Source organism: Mustelus asterias, chromosome 6 (genome assembly GCF_964213995.1).
Source record: "Mustelus asterias chromosome 6, sMusAst1.hap1.1, whole genome shotgun sequence".
Classification (NCBI taxonomy): domain Eukaryota; kingdom Metazoa; phylum Chordata; class Chondrichthyes; order Carcharhiniformes; family Triakidae; genus Mustelus; species Mustelus asterias.
In genome coordinates, this window is record NC_135806.1 from 65,925,011 (window position 1) to 65,942,621 (window position 17,611).

At 42.5% G+C, this 17,611-nt stretch overlaps 1 protein-coding gene across 1 annotated transcript in view; it reads left to right on the plus strand.

The window, feature by feature from the left end:
• The window catches only part of LOC144494912 (kinesin-like protein KIF27), an 82,380-nt gene extending 65,468 nt beyond the window's left edge, over window positions 1-16,912 (plus strand). Inside the window, exons 17-19 of the mRNA XM_078214480.1 lie at window positions 1,324-1,522; window positions 10,950-11,117; window positions 13,780-16,912. Of these exons, the coding sequence (XP_078070606.1) occupies window positions 1,324-1,522; window positions 10,950-11,117; window positions 13,780-14,234 (822 nt within the window). The 3' untranslated portion in view covers window positions 14,235-16,912. The remainder of the gene's footprint in view (window positions 1-1,323; window positions 1,523-10,949; window positions 11,118-13,779) is intronic.
• Window positions 16,913-17,611: the final 699 nt, after the last annotated feature.

The window sequence follows — 17,611 nt, forward strand, 5'->3', positions numbered from 1 at the left end:
CGAGTACTCTGTATTCCTGTTACTCCTTCCAAAGTGAATCACCTCACAGTTTTCCGCATTAAACTCCATTTGCCACCTCTCAGCCCAGCCCTGCAGCTTATCTATGGCCCTCTGTAACCTGCAACATCCTTCCGCACTGTCCACAACTCCACCGACTTTAGTGTCATCCGCAAATTTACTAACCCATCCTTCTACATCCTCATCCAGGTCATTTATAAAAATGACAAACAGCAGTGGCCCCAAAACAGATCCTTGCAGTACACCACTAGTAACTGAACTCCAGGATGAACATTTCCCATCAACCACCGCCCTCTGTCTTCTTACAGCTAGCCAATTTCTGATCCAAACCGCTAAATCACCCTCAATCCCATGCCTCCATATCTTCTGCAATAGCTTACCGTGGGGGAACCTTATCAAACGCTTTACTGAAATCCATATATACCACATCAACTGCTTTACCCTCATCCACCTCTTTGGTCACCTTCTCAAAGAACTCAATAAGGTTTGTGAGGCACGACCTACCCTTCACAAAACCGTGTTGACTATCCCTAATCAAATTATTCCTTTCTAGATGATTATAAATCCTATCTCATAATCCTTTCCAAAACTTTGCCCACAACAGAAGTAAGTTTGCCAGAGAGTTTCAGAAACCCACTTGAAAAATCCTGCTCTGCATTTCATTTAATATGCAGAGCCTTAAGAGATTACTGAAACATGTGATATAACACTATAATGCAACTTTTTCCACTTTTTAGTTTAGTTTATTTATTAGTGTCACAAGTAGGCTTACATTAACACTGCAATTAAGTTACTGTGAAAATCCGCTAGTCACCTACACTCTGGCATCTGTTCAGGTACACTGAGGGAGAATTTAGCATGGCCAATGCACTTAACCAGCACGTCTTTTGAACTGTGGGAGGAAACCGGAGCACCCGGAGGAAACCCACGCAGACACAGGGAGAACGTCCAGACTCGACACAGACAGTGACCGAAGTGGGAATTGAACCCAGGTCCCTGGCGCTGTGAGGCAGCATTGCTAACCACTGTGCCACCTTTGCACCGTGTTACAGTGCAAGAAAAAAGACCAGCTAAATGCCTTGGCCACAAAAATAAGTTCTCAAAAGTACAAAACTTAATATTTTTCCTCTGGCAAATCAGAAAATGCCCGCTAAGAGAAATTGAAGTTCTGAGACCTTTGGTAGATTGTATTTGTTCTTTGGTGACATTGATCTCCAATACAAGATATGAACCACTGTCAGTATCCATTAAGCTTTTAACATGGATACGATCCTGCTCATGTTTGTTTATATTTTAATTTGGTAGGTGATCAGCCTTCGTGAGACTGAACGAAACTTGCAGGTTCAATGTGCAGAAATGTCTGTGAAGGTAACTGAGCAGGAGAGTGTGGTCCATGAATTAGAATCTGCAGTGGAGCGCTTATCAATGGAGATAGATAGACGACTGACAATGCAACAGAAGGAACATGAACAGAAAATGCAGCTGGTGTTACAGTACTTTAAAGGTATTTTGGTCTATGCTATTCAAATGTTGTCATGGTACTTGCACCATATGTACATACATGTAAGTAGGCAATTATGCTGGTAGTTCACACATTTCCAGGCATGGTGATATAAGTTTCATCATTATAGTGCTGCACACCATGGGCTGAATTTAAAGAAGTTTGGAGGAGTGGGCCGAGAGTGAGTGGGACATCAAAAGATTGGAAGGGAGGGAAGGCAGGTAAGGTGGTGTTCTCATCACCTTCCTACCACCATAGCATTTTGCCAATACCAGGGAAGATGGGAGAATGGCCTTCCTGCTCAGAGGCCAAATGTGATACTCAAGTGGCTAATTAAGGGCTTTTTCCCAACGTCAGAGTAGGGTAGGCACACTGTCATGTGGAGATATCGCCTGGTAAAAGCTGGGGGGTCACTCTCTGAGCTAACACCTATGGCCCATGACGAGACCGCCAAGAGCAATGTCCGCCCCTGCAGCCACATCACCTGCCCTCACCCACCACTGCTAATCCCCCTCCCCTTTGGTGGTGCCTGACCAATTTGCCCAGTGATCACGACCCTGCTTATCTTGTTCCGAGGTGGCAACAAAACTACATGCAGAACCACCATTGGCCAACACCCTCTTTGTTGCCCCTGTGATTGTTGGTCATCCTGCTGACTGACAGCTCTTGGAGGTGGGATCTCATTCCTTAAAGGGATGGAAGCCCAAGGGCAGTCCATTAGCTGCCTGATTGCCACAGAGTTCACCCAGGGCCTCCCAAATATGACCAGGGCAGGACTGCCACCAGCTTCCCAACCTGTTGTCAGGGCCACCACAGCCACCATAAAAGCCAGCCCAGTTATCTCAGAGAATATGGTCTCTCTCTTTTCTGTCTCTACCATGTTTATGTAGATGCTTCTTGAACTGTCTCTGTTTTTTTTCTTTTCACTGTTTTGTCCACTTAACACTGTTTTGTTGTCCTTTTCTGTGTCTGTCTTGGCCTTTTTTCTCCTTTGCTTTGTTTCAGGTGGGAAGTTGTTTGGCAGGTGATGGAGCCTCCAATGGCAGCAGGTTGAATTTAGGGTGGGGGCTATGCAGGTAAATGTGGTTCTCTTCCCATTCCTTCCACTCCTCTGATTATTTGTGTTTCCCCTACTCTTCCACTTTCTACAAACTTCTTCCCTCTCATCAAAATCCTCTCTTCCCCAATAAGCTACATGCTTGACCCTTGTAGCATACCTTCTGCATTTTGAGCTGACACCTTCCTAAAACTTCAGTCCCTCAATTCCACATGTTGTCCTCATCCAAGTGAAAGTAGGAAGATGTCAGAGACCCTGTCATCCTGTTTTTCTGCTCTCTTGTCCCCCCAGTTATCGTTTAACTTCACATGTTAGTTACAGAGAGGTTTTGCTTGCATTCCAAATTATTTTGCCAACGGATAATATGAGAATGCCTTTCTCTGCATCTTAGTATTTTTCTCTAGCTTCCACCTCTATCCTCTTCCCCCCTCTCTCTTGTATCCTCCCCAATCCCCATCTCATAGGTGTTAGAAATGAGAATTTCCACTTTGCAGCTGTAAGCCATTAGCATTATCCATTTATATCAATACTTCAAGATTCAGCTGTGAGAAACTAGCGTTACTGATGATTTTCTCCCTGCTTTCTTTTTAATCATTCGCTGGATGTTGCTGGCTATGTCAGCATTTATTGCCAATCACAGGTTGCTCTGAAAGGGTGGTGATGGCCTTTTTTATGAACTACTGCTGTCCATATGATAAAGTTGCTGCCACAATGCAGTTAAGTAGCAAGTTCCAGGAATTTCATTAAGTGACTGTGAAGGATCAGCATTATATGGTCAAGTAAGGACAGTGTGTGACTTTCAGCAGAAATGATGAAGTTGTCCATTTCTCCCAGTCTGCAGACTCGTATTCCATTTCAAAAAAACCAAGGAAGTTTTTGGCTTAGCTCCCTTGACACAGTGACAAAAGAAAATTCTTTTCAACTTAAGGTAGCTGAAAACAATTTTCAAATCCATGTAAGCCCATCTTCTCTCTCAAGTAACTGAAAGTGTGTAGTTCAGAAATAACCCAGTTTTTTTACAACCCCTATCTCAGAAGCCATAGCCCACAAGGGATTATAGGCATCTCTCTTTGTTAGAGAAAGACAAGGAAGGGCACCACTCCACTCCAAGCAAGGGGCAAAGTGCAGAGGCAGCCCTCCATGAACTACCACAGCTGGAACAGGGATTGAACCTGCACTATCAGCATCATTTTGCACCACGCTCTAGCCATTTAAATTTATACCATTAAAACGAGTGAAGTACTATAAACTCAAGCCCAGCTGAAACCTGGTTGAGACAATGGCCGGAATTTTACTGCCCCGTCTGCCATGGGAATCGGAGTGGGTGAGGGGCGGACAATGGGAAAGTCCTTTGACCTCGGGCGAGATTTTACCGTTTTGGGATGAGCGGGGCTGTAAAATCCTGCCCAATGTGTTAAAAATGCTAGAAAGGTCAAGCAATACACAACTAGGAGGCCTCAGACTCTTCCCTGCTGGAGTTAGCTGATCTAATCTAAGTAGTCAGTAGAAATTCTACAATTGATCTCAACAGATTGGGGAGGGAAAAGTTGGACTCAGTTCTTGATGCTTATTACTATCTAATAACTCCCACTGCAAATGTGGATGTTGTGGGGACAAGAAAGGCATCATTTGCTGCCTACTTCATTGTTCGACCAGAGCAAAGGAGAGAGGAGCGATTTGTGAGTTCAGCTAAAGGGGTAAGAAATTGATTATTTTTTACTTACTTTTTCGCGGGGTTTCTTGTAGTAGTTTAAATTTGAAAAGCGGAAGTAGGCCGCCCGTGGGGCGATCTGGGAAGGCATTTAGTTTTTTTTTAAGCGCGCGGGAGGTTTAAAAAGCAGGCCGCAGTATCCAGCGGGCAGCGTTGAGAGCGGGCAGCGTAGTGAGAAGGGAGCAGAGTGAGAGCTGAAGGGCTTTGGCTCAGCGGGCTTAGGCGGAAAGGGCGAGGCAGGGTAAGTTTAATTCTTAAGGACGTTTCTCTGTGTTCCTTGAAATGAGAAGGGAAATTATGTGTGTGAGACCAGTTTGTTGTTCCCAATGTAGGATGTGGGAGGTCCTGGAGGCTCCTGGCCTCCCGGACGTCCATATCTATGATGGGTGCATCGAGCTGCGGTTCCTAAGGGACCATGTTAGAGAACTGGAACTGCAGCTCGAGGATCTTCGTCTGGTTAGGGAAAATGAGGAGGTGATAGACAGGAGCTATCAGCAGGTGGTCACACCAGGGCCACGGGAGGCAGACAAGTGGGTAACGTCCAGGAAGGGGAAAGCTCGGGTGATAGAGTGCACCCCGGTGGATGTGCCCCTTCACAATAAATACTCCTGTCTGAGTATTGCTGAGGGGGACAGCCCACCTGGGGGAAGCAGGAGTGGCCATGTCTCTGGAGCAGAGTCCGGCCCTGTAACTCAGAGGGCTAAGGAAAGGAGGAGGAAGGCAGTATTAATCGGGGACTCAACAGTAAGAGGGTCGGGCAGGCGCTTTTGCGGAGGCAGACGGGAGTCTCAGATGGTGGTCTGCCTCACTGGTGCTGGGATCCGGGACGTCTCTGATCGCGTCCCAGATATCCTGAGGTGGGAGGGAGAGGAGCCAGAGGTCGTGGTACATATTGGTACCGCTGATATAGGTAGGAAGAGGGAAGGGGTCATGGAAAGAGAATATAGGGAGTTAGGTAGACAGTTGGGAAGGAGGAACGCAAAGGTAGTAATCTCAGGATTGCTGCCTGTGCCACGGGAAAGTGAGAGCAGGAATGGAGTGAAGTGGAGGATGAATGCATCGCTGAAGGACTGGAGCAGGGGGCAGGGATTCAGGTTCCTGGATCACTGGGACCTTTTTAGGGGCAGGTGTGACCTGTACAAAAAAGACGGGTGGCACTTGAATCCCAGGGGTACCAATATCCTGGCAGGAAGGTTGGCTAAGGCTACTGGGGAGACTTTAAACTAGAAAGGTTGGGGGGAGGGAATCGTGATGAGGTGACTGAGAGCGAGGAGGTTAGCCCACAAATAGAGAAGGACTGCAGACAGTGTAAGAGGGAGAATAGACGGGTGATGGAGAAGGAGAGAGCTCAGACCAAAGGTTTGAGATGTGTCTATTTTAATGCCAGGAGTGTAGTGAATAAAGTGGATGAGCTTAGAGTGTGGATCGATGCTTGGACGTGTGATGTGGTGGCCATTACGGAGACTTAGGGACAGGGACAGGACTGGATACTTCAGGTGCCGGGTTTCAGATGTTTCAGAAAGGACAAGAGAGGGAGGCAAAAGAGGGGGGCGGGGAGTGGCACTGCTGATCAGGGATAGTGTCACAGCTGTAGAGAAGGTGGAAGCCGTGGAGGGATTGTCTACGGAGTCTCTGTGGGTGGAGGTTCGGAGCGGGAAGGGGTCGATAACTTTGCTGGGTGTTTTCTACAGGCCGCCCAATAGTAACAGGGATGTTGAGGAGCAGATAGGGAAACAGATCCTGGAGAGATGTAGTAATAACAGGGTTGTCATGATGGGAGACTTTAATTTCCCAAACATCGATTGGAATATCCCTAGGGTAAGGGGTTTGGATGGGGAGGAGTTTGTGAGGTGTGTTCAGGAGGGTTTCCTGACACAGCATGTGGATAAGCCTACAAGAGGAGAGGCTGTACTCGATCTGGTACTGGCTAATGAGTCTGGACAGGTGTCGGATCTCTCAGTGGGGGAGCATCTTGGGGATAGTGATCATAACTCTATCTCCTTTACGCTAGCCTTGGAAAGAGATAGGATCAGGCAAGCTAGGAAAGTGTTTATCTGGAGTAAGGAGAAATATGAAGCCATCAGGCAGGAGATTAGAGACGTAAATTGGAAGGAGGTATTCTCGAGGAAAAGTACCGAAGTAAGGTGGCAGATTTTCAAGGAATGTTTGTCTGGCGTTCTGCATGACAACGTTCCGATGAGACAGGGAGGTTTTGGTAGGTTATGGGAACCGTGGTGCACAAAAGCTGCGCTGAACCTAGTCAAAAAGAAAAGGAAAGCGTACAAAAGGTTCAGAGAGCTAGGCGATGATAGGGATCTAGATGAGTATACGGCTTGTAGGAAGGGACTTAAGAAAGAAATTAGGAGAGCCAGAAGGGGTCATGAGAAGGCCTTGGTAGGTAAGATTAAGGATAACCCTAAGGCGTTCTATAAATATGTGAAGAGTAAAAGGATGAGATGTGAAGGAATAGAACCTATAAAATGTGAAGGTGAGAAAGTCTGTACAGAACCGGAAGAAATAGAGGTGCTTAATGAATATTTTACCTCGGTATTCACGGTGGAAAAAGACCTGGGTGGTTGTACTACAGGATTGAGGTGAACTGAAAAGATTGAGTATGTGGACATTAAGAAAGAGGATGTGTTGGAAATTTTGAATAGCAACAAGATAGGTAAGTCGCCTGGACTGGATGGGATGTACCCCAGGTTACTGTGGGAGGCGAGGGAAGAGATTGCAAAGCCTCTGGCGATGATCTTTGCATCGTCGATGGAGACGGGAGAGGTTCCGGAGGATTGGAGGATTGCAGATGTGGTTCCTATATTCAAGAAAGGGAATAGGGATAGCCCAGGAAATTACCGACTGGTGAGTCTAACCTCAGTCGTTGGTAAGTTGATGGAGAAGATCCTGAGGGACAGGATTTATGAACATTTAGAGAAGTTTGGTATGCTCAAAAGTAATCAGCACGGCTTTGTCAAAGGCAAATCTTGCCTTACGAGCCTGGTGGAGTTCTTTGAAAATGTGACTAAACACATTGACGAAGGGAAAGCGGAATGTGGTTTACATGGACTTCAGCAAGGCGTTCGATAAGGTCCTCCATGCAAGACCTCTCGAGAAAGTGAGAGGGCATGGGATCCAAGGGGCTATTGCCTTGTGGATCCAGAACTGGCTTGCCTGCAGAAGACAGAGAGTGGTTGTAGACGGGTCTTTTTCTGAATGGAGGTCGGTCACCAGTGGAGTGCCCCAGGGATCTGTTCTGGGACCCTTGCTGTTTGTCATTTTCATAAATGACCTGGATGAGGAAGTGGAGGGATGGGTTGGTAAGTTTGCCGACGACACGAAGGTTGGTGGTGTTGTGGATAGTTTGGAGGGATGTCAGAAACTGCAGCGTGACATAGATAGGATGCAAGACTGGGCGGAGAAGTGGCAGATGGAATTCAACCCGGATAAATGTGTAGTGGTCCATTTTGGCAGGTCAAATAGGATGAAGGAGTATAATATCAAGGGTAAGACTCTTAGCAGTGTAGAGGATCAGAAGGACCTTGGGGTCCTGGTCCATAGGACTCTTAAATCGGCCTCGCAGGTAGAGGAGGTGGTTAAGAAGGCATATGGTGTGCTGGCCTTCATCAATCGAGGGATTGAGTTTAGGAGTCGGGAGATAATGATGCAGCTTTATAAGACCCTCGTCAGACCCCACTTGGAGTACTGTGCTCAGTTCTGGTCGCCTCATTACAGGAGGGATGTGGAAATTATTGAAAGGGTGCAGAGAAGATTTACAAGGATGTTGCCTGGATTGGTTGGCATGCCTTATGAGGATAGGTTGAGGGAGCTCGGTCTTTTCTCCTTGGAGAGACGAAGGTGACCTGATAGAGGTGTACAAGATGTTGAGAGGTATAGATCGGATGGATTCTCGGAGGCTTTTTCCCAGGGTGGAAATGGCTGCTACGAGAGGACACAGGTTTAAGGTGCTGGGGAGTAGGTACAGAGGAGATGTCAGGGGTAGGTTTTTCACTCAGAGGGTGGTGGGTGAGTGGAATCGGCTGCCGTCAGTGGTGGTGGAGGCAAACTCGATAGGGTCTTTTAAGAGACTTCTGGATGAGTACATGGAACTTAATAGGATTGAGGGTTATAGGTAAGCCTATATATAAGCCTAGGTAGGTAGGGACATGACCGGCGCAACTTGTGGGCCGAAGGGCCTGTTTGTGCTGTATTTTTCTATGTTCTAAGTTCTATGTTCACCTCATCCCCTCCAACCAAATGTTAAAAAGCCTTAAGCTGGTCTTTCTGTTGAACTTGTGGTGGGTGATCAAAAGATGCATCAGAAGAGGAATCTGAGAATGGGCTTTATGTTAGGAGAATGGAAAGAAAATCAAAATCAGTAAATGGTGGAAGCTGGAACGGAATTTATTTTATTTATCAGGCCCTACCCAAGTGTCCTTCACTTTTGGAGTGATATGTGTCATTTCAACAGCCCAGTTAGCAGTTTATGGTGAGCCTTGCAGATGTTCTCTTTTGCTATCTTTCATAGGCCTCATATATTTTGAAATGATCCCAGCCCTATAATTTGGTATGGGGTGTCTGAGCCTTTCTGCTCACGTAGACCTGAGGCCCGCTTCACCACCCTTCTACAGATGGAGCAGCAAAATGGAATTTCCAGCCTTAAGATAGGAACAATCTTATATATTTTCCAGGTTTCACTTTGGTGCTCTGGTTGTGTTATGAAATGGATGTTATAATTTTGGGGTTTTGATCGCACTGTTTCTTTCTCTTTCGGTGTCAGAATAATATTACTGACAAGCCCCTTGCTCCCTATGAACTAGACTCTGCCTCTACATGCCAATGTCCAGGGACGTCTCCCACAAAGGGATCATTTAATAGCAATTAAGAGTGAGAACCCGGGCTGGTATTTCTCCACCCAGCATGTTTCTCATTAGTTGCACACATCAAAATTACTCGTCAAAATGTAATGAATTTGGCTAATACCTCACACATTCTGATATCACTTGTAACTCTGCACCATCCGAATCTCATAACTTTCTCTAGTTTCTCTCCTCATGCTCCATCTGAGCTCATCCTATTAATGAGATTGGCTTCCTGCTCCCTTGACCCTATTTTCACCAAACTGACCACTCCTTGGCTTTGATGTTAACTAATGTTAATTGTTCGCACTCAAGTTCTGTCATGCTCCCCTTCCATTCTGTCATCATTAACCCTCTTCTCAAGCAACACACTCTCAACCAATCTGTTCTGGCAAACTGTTGACTCACCACCAGCCTACCGCTCCTGTCCAAAGTCCTTGAACATATTGACACATCCCAAATCAGTGCTCCTCTTCACACAACTTGATGTTTGAATCACTCCAATCAAGTTTCCAGCCAAAGCACTGAAACAGCCCCTATCAAAATCACATGTGACTGTGACCATGGTAAACTATCCCTCATCCTTATCAACCTATCTGCAGCTTTGCAGACACCATCCTATTCTAATACCTCTGATCCATCTTCCAGCTGGGTTAGACTGCTCTTTTCTGGTTCCTTTCTTCCCTGTCAAGTTGTGGCTAGAGAATCACCTGCAATGGCATCTCTTCCAACTCCTACACCATTACCCCTGAGTCCCCCAAGGATCTATCCTCAGCTCCCTCATATTTCTTACTTACTTGCTGCTCCTCAGCAATATCATCTAAGAATGCAACATCAGGTTCCAAATATAAGCTGACAACACTTATTTCACCACCACCTTTCCAAACTTCTACAAGGATTTTTGATGTGTTTTACTATTTTTCTCTCACTCAGTGCTGGTTGGACAGAAATTTCCTTCCACTAAATACTGGAAAAAGCAATCGTCTTCAGGTCCTGTGCAAACGCTTTTCCTAGCCACCAACTTCACCCTTCTCCCTGACAATTGTTTGAGGCTAAAACAGACCAGATACATCTTTACATTAAATTTGACCCCAAGATGAGCTTCTGAGCACTCTATTGATAGGACCACTGACTCTTACCTTTGTAATGTTACCCACTCACTCCCTGTCTCACCTGAAACCCTCGTCTCTGCCTTCACATTGCCTGGACTTAACTATTCCATTGCTTTTCTGGCTGGTCATCCATCTTGCACCTGACACAAACTTCAGCTCATCCAAGAGTTTGCCCATATCCTAACTCGCATCCAAATCATATTATCCATCACCCTGTGGTCACTAACCACACTGGATCAAACTCTTGCAACAACTCAGTTTAGAAATTCTCATCCTTGTTTTTAAATCTTTACAAAAACTTTCACCTCCCTATCCTTGTCCAACCGTATAGTTCTACTCTAATGGTGCTGCTATAAGTGCAAATCCCCTATTTTAATTTATCACCTTTGGCTGCTGTACTTCAGTTGTCGAGCTCTTGAACTTCCTCGCTTAACCATTGCCTATCAATCATTTTCTCCTCATTTAAGACACTCCTTAAAACCTACCTTATTGGCCAAGCTTTTGGTGAATTTATGCTAATATCTACTTACATGACCAGTCAAATTTTGTTTGATAACACTCTTTTGAAGCACATTACTACATTAAGGATGTTATATAATTGCAAGTTGTTATGGTTTAAGATGGAATACCATTTGAAGTACATTTTGTGAATATAAAAACAGTTAAAAAATAAAACACTGATTCTCTGTTCTTTCAGACAAAAGTGGTGAGGGATTTTCAGATAGTATGAAGGCGTATGAGTCGAAAATTCAACAACTGGAGAAGGACCTGTACTTCTATAAAAAAACAAGCAGAGAACTGAAGAAAAAACTGCGGGAATTGGTCGAACCTCTAAACCAGAACCAGCAAGTGGCAACTTCAAGAAGTACTTAACTGCTTTTTGATTCATGCTTTCAATTCTTTTTCTTGGAAACTATTTATTTTTCTTGTTTTCTCCTAAATCTCCCTTTTCTGCACATTTACATGACATGGTCTCAATGGGTCGAAAGGCCTCCTCTGTTCCATAATAACCCCATGATTCTAGTTGCTGGAGATTAGTGCAAATTGCCTAAGTATGTCTGTCTCCCTGGTGTTTATCTATCAGTGACAGTAATTGGACTTTACTTAGTATCTCTCCACAATAAGATAGCAGAAATCAGAAGCTCACTATATAGACAAACTGGAATTCCAGTGTGCTACATCACTGCCATCTCTTGGCTTTTGATTTTAAAGAAAATTAAACTTTTATCTCAAAATATTGGCAATCTGATTTCAGCTGGCCTAACCACAGCAATGGGCCAAATGGCCTCCTGCTGTGCCATAAATCTTTCCTATATTTCTACGTAACCAGTCCATGTTGACATTTTTATCTACATGAGTAGTTCATAATCCCATATGTCTGCCCTTTTTTCCCCACATCCATTTGTTCCCTTTTCTACAACCATTGAAGTATTGTACTCTTAAATTTTGAAATAATTTGAACTTCAATAACAAAGTCTAGTAGTCCATTCCATTACCTCACAGTTTGGTGTAGTGAGAGTCTCTGCCTTAATTCTCCTACATTTATTCTTATATTTGTGTCCCGTCATTATAGACCCTTCAATCACTAAAAACTGTTTGTTTCTTTCTACTATATTCCATATCATCATAATTTTATTGGATAAACTATGCTTATATCGCCGAGAGTTTAGAAGAATGAAAGGGGATCTCACTGAAAGTATAAAATTCTTAAGGAGCTTGGCGCAGTAGATGTTGGAATAATGCTTTGCCCTGGCTGAGAATCTAAAACCAGGGATCATAGTTTCAGAATAAGGAGTTGTCCTTTAGGACTGAGATGAGAGAAATGTCTTTGCTGAAAGGGCTGTGAACTTTGGGAATCCCATTTTTCTTGTCAGTCTGTAGACCAAGAAGAACTGCAACTATGGCCCCCATGACTGAGAGTGAATGTTGTGCTCACAGGCCTTTAAAACAACACCATTTCTTCCAAAGGCCTGGCACCATTATCTTCTGAAAGAACTTAACTCTGCTCCCAGCATCACACAGTCCTTCCACTAACTGCAGCAGCAAAAAGATGATCAAAAGTTCCTCAACTGAAGGTTGAATTTGTTCCCTTTGTTCAAGAGATGCTCACAGGTCCCTTGCTATTACTGTGTGCATACAGAGGTGACCACACCAAGCTTTGGCAAAATATTAAAGCAGACTGAGACTCCAATGGGTTTTAGCAGTAAGCCTGATGCCATAGATACTTGCGATGGCCTGAGTAACTTTTATACTTATTCAGAACCCTCCCAACTGCAGGATGTTGTGCTTTATATGGTACTGCATAGAAGGTGGCATCTGAGTGTGGTTGCCAGCCAAAACAGTTTGTTTGACTATGTTTAAGCAATTAATATCTACTATTATTGCAATCTCTGTCACACACACCTGGCAATAGCTTTGAGAATTTTTTTTATTGGGTTTGGTGAGAAGAAACAACTGCAGAGCTGCAGCATCAACTATATGGATTTTTTTTAAAATGTTCATCGAAATGAAAGAATGAATATTTAAACTGGTGGATGGGGTGATTATTAAGCAGCTGCTTTGTCCTGGATGGTTTTGAGCTTCTTGAGTGTTGGATTTGTACTCATCCAGGCAAGTGAACGGTATTCTTTCACACACCTGACTTGTGCCTTATAGATGCGTACACTGGAGGCGAGTTACCCAGTCTTTGACCTACTATTTTAGCCACAGTATTTACATGGCTGGTCTAAATAAGTTTCACATAATGGTTACCATCAGGATGTTAATGTTGGGTGATTTAGCAATAATAATTTTGCTGAATGACAAGGTGGGGAATTGGGTGGGATTAGACCCTTGTTGGTGCTGGTTATTGCTTGGCACTTGTGTGGTTTGGAAGTTACTTGCAACTTAGCAACCCGAGTCTGAACGTTGTTTCATTTGCCTTCATCCTCTTTACTTCAGTCTTGATAAAAATGGTTGATGGATTGAGGCTCTAGGAATTTTTTGACATTTCCTATTATTTCACTTCACATTTTCACTTGCATTCAAAGTTCATCTACTACAGTACAGTGCTCCTATACTTGGCGTGGTCATGTGACCCCTTTAAGGGGGAGGTCTGTTGAGGACTACGTGATTGGGCCAGATCCTGTGGAGAGACCAAGCCAATTGGTAGCAAGAGCGCGTGCGCTGGGATGGGAGGAACCTCTGTTGGAGCCAGGGAGTAGAGAGTAGACACATATTGTAGTTCTGTCAGACCCTTATGTGTAAATATATATTGTTAATAAATCAATTATTGCTTGAAGCCATAACAAGTCGCTTTCAAAGTTACTACACTTGATCTGCCCTGCACCCAGATCTGTGAGGTAATAATGAAAATAACCTGACCAATTAATTTGGATGCTATTTACAAATATTCAGATAGATTTAACATCTGTTCTTTAGCCATGACTTGCACCAGAAGTGGAAAATTAGCCTCAATATTAATATTCTGCTGGTTAACAAAGGATTTTATAAGAGAATGTAATATTTAAAAATTAATTTGATTTCAGATAATGGTATTGGTGACCCAGTATTAAGCCAAACAGGAACAGACGTTTATATAAAGGAACAAAAATGGGCTTCAAGACCATCTAAGAGTATTGAAGAAGGAAATAACAATTCTCCAGCCACATCTGGAGCGCACACAAAACAGAAACTATGGGAAGAAATTTCTGAAATGCCACCAGACACTACAAGAATGACCCATGAGCAAGAGTTCAGTTCAGAAGTGGTAGATGAAGCACAGCCAGCAAATGCCTATGCTTCCTCAACCAAGCTTTCGCAGATAGTTGAAAAGCCATCACCACTTCATATTATTACTCCTGTAAGATTATCCCGCAAAGAATTGCGGCAGATTACTGCAACGCAGGTGTCCATGAGGCGCTCAAGTTTCAGTAGCAGTGTAAACTCTGTCCCCACAGATTCAATTGAAATACCCAGAAAATCTCTGGACTTAAATATGTAGCACAAAATTTGCTGATTGTGAACCTTGCACTGTTCTTGTACTGGGACTATACAAGCTCATTCTTAGTTTGGCTTGGGAAATCCACTTAAAAGTGTGAGTTTGCTCCATTAAGCAGGATTGTATCATGGGGAACATGTTACTTATTCCAAGTATCCATGTAATGGATTCTGAACAATTGTTCTACATTCCCCCAGTGCATTCTTCTAGCTGACTGGACTGAGTTGATCAGCTCTTTAATGTGTAACGGCACAAAAAAATAGTTATGTAGTTTTGCTTCTAACATTTTCCCATAGCATTATCAGAAGACTGCAGGATGTTAGCTACATTTGTATCTGAATGAAGACTAGAATGCACAGCTAACAGTCAAATTAATATTACATGGGAAAGAGGTACCACATAAAGCACATTAGGAGTAAAACTACAACCAATGAATGGTTAAAGCACTTACTGAACTAACTCATTCCATCACTAGGGCCATTTAGTTCCACCTCAGTAACATTGCCTGACTCCTCTCCTCAGTTCATCTGCTACTGAAACCATGCCTTCATTACTTCTAAACTTGATTATTCCAACGCTTGGCCAGTCTCCCATATTCTAGCATCTATAAAGTTCAGGTCATCCAGAACTCAGCAGCCTATGCCCTAACTTGCCACACACACACTCACCTATTATCCTTGTGCTTGTTGATCTATATTGGCTAAGAATACCTTGATTTAAAATTCTAATCCTGGTTTTCAAATCCCCCCCATGGTCTAACCCCTCCCTGTATATCCCTGTAATATCCTCAAGCACACAACACTCAAGATACCTGTGCTCCTGTAATTCTGGTCTGTTGAGCATACCCAATTTTAATTGTTTTATCATTGGTGACCATGCCATCAGCTGGCAAGGCCTTAAGCTTTGGAATTCCCCCTTAAGCCTCTTCTCCTGTCTGTCTCTTTCTTTCTTAAACTTACCTCTGTTTTAAGATTGCTTGAAACATGCTTAATTTGCATAATAAATAGCACTCCAATGCAGCTTTTCATAATGTTGTTTTGAAAGCAGAGCTTAATTAACTTCAAAAGTGCAGAATTTCTTTTGCACAACCATCCGAGATAATGCTTACATATCTGCAGTAACTAGTGAAAGAGTTAATGAATTTCACAAGTTCTGATTGACTGGTCACTCCACAATCTGTCTCATGTTCTAAAAATGCAAGTGCTAAAAGTAAATTTATTAATTGTGTCTACTTGGCACAATTGGTAGTATATTTGTATGCCTTGGGGATGGGGTCACATTTGTCTGCACCGCTTGGCTAGTAAAGCAATGGAATGGATTATCCACCCATTATAGAAAGTGACCAATTTTCATTTCCATTCAATTAAACAATCTCTACAATGAGTGTGCAAATAGCTCTGTTAATTTGCTACACAAACAGTAAAAACAAAATTTACTTCCAGAAGGCAGTGCATTCGAGTTAAGCCTATAATTAAGGCTGTTACTGTAGCACAGTATTGTTTGTTATTGGTGATGCAAACTTTTGGATGAGGAATTAAAATGAAACCCCATCTACATGATCATGGATGTTCTAAAGGTCTCATGGCACCATTAAAAATGGGCAAGGGAGTTTTGTCCTTCCTATACAGACACCACTTAAATGACTTGACTGGCCATTTATCTTCTTTGATTTTTGGAGAAATTGGTTCAGGTCAAAGTAATTCATATCCTGTGAATTGCATTGTATAATTGTGCCTTTTTTATTTGGTTTTAGCTTGTTATCTTTCCCAATTTCATTGTCTGACAAGCTGTATTGTATGCATAATAAGCTATATGGAGGGAACAGAGTGGTGTATTTTGATTAGACTCTGATCTTTTATATTTGGATTCAAATCCAATACAAACATGAGAGATGAATGTATCCTGTTTGCTGGACTGGGTGGATTGAGCTTGAATAAAATTATTTCAGTTCCACTAAGTATGGGTTTACAGCATATAAGCGCCCTGAATTTAATGCTAATTGGCAGTTTTACTCAGCTATGGATAATGGGGAAAAAGGGTACACAATTGCAACAGGAACGCTGTTCTGAGGTTAGTGCTGAGGCATCTCGTTGGAACAGAACAGAGGGAACTTTGATCTCTGTTGGTGGTGCTATACCTGACCCCGGGAGTACTTGATGATAGCGTAATGATCCACTTCCCGGTATCAACATTCTTCACCTTAAGCACAGAACATAAAAGAAAAGGATGTGCAGTAATCTCATTGGTGTATTTTAGCCTTACTGCAAAGTTATTTGTAATGAGGAAGTTAAGTGTGATCCTTACTGAGGAATTGCTACACATAAGTGAGAAATGCAAAATTAAAAAACAAAACTGCACTTCAAAGAAAATAATTATTGGGTGTTCAAGTGACCCCAATCCAATAAGGATGCTGTTATTTACCAGATGTGCAGTGAATATAATATCCATTTTATGTTGGTGTTTCAAATGTGCTACATTTCTGTCTCTATGGTGTCATGGTCTAATTGTTCTTCAGTGTTCTACATGCTTTCATCTTTGTACTTTAATGAGGATGTTCTAGTATTCCAGTTCAATGCTTTTTTTGTAGAAGCACATGATTGCGTGTATGAAGCAAATATGATTGCACAAGTTAATTTTATTTTAAGAGATTTTTGTATTTGTATAAAAATAAAAAATGTAAGATTGTCTCCTTGAATTGAATCAATATTTTAAGAAAATGGTTCAGTACCAGGACCCTTTTAAAATATTAACTATTAAGGTTGAAGACATTTTGTTAAATAAAAAGGAGTCAATAATGTGAATACTAATATTTCTTTGTAAAGGTTTGATTTTCAAAATGAGTACTGATAGTGAAATTCTTTTAACACACTTTCAGGGCTGCTTTGTGCTAAACTAACTTAGTGGCCAAATAAATTCCAAATTAAATCTAGATGTTATTTTTGTTCCCTTCATTTTACATTGAATCTAATGTTTACTTTTGGACAGTTATTAACTGAGCATTCTAATTGTCCCAAAGTATGAATAATGGTTCTGTAGCTTTTTTCCTCATCACTGACATCATTGTACTGTTTCTGTATGAAAAGATAAACAAATCACTGTCACAGTATAAAATTCATTTACAGTATTTCTATTCAAAGTTTTACAAAATTATGTGATAATCCATTTGGCACTGTCACTTTCTGACATTTTCTAAATAATTCAGTGCACTTTACATATATCTAAGTGTACCCACTGAACGATGGGAAGTTACACTTGGGCATTTCACCCTAAATTTAAACTCTACAAGTCCTCAATCTTTGCCTTCAGGTAAAGCAGACATTTATTCTGCTATTAATACCTACTCAGGATCACTTTTGTTTATTACTACTACTACTACCATT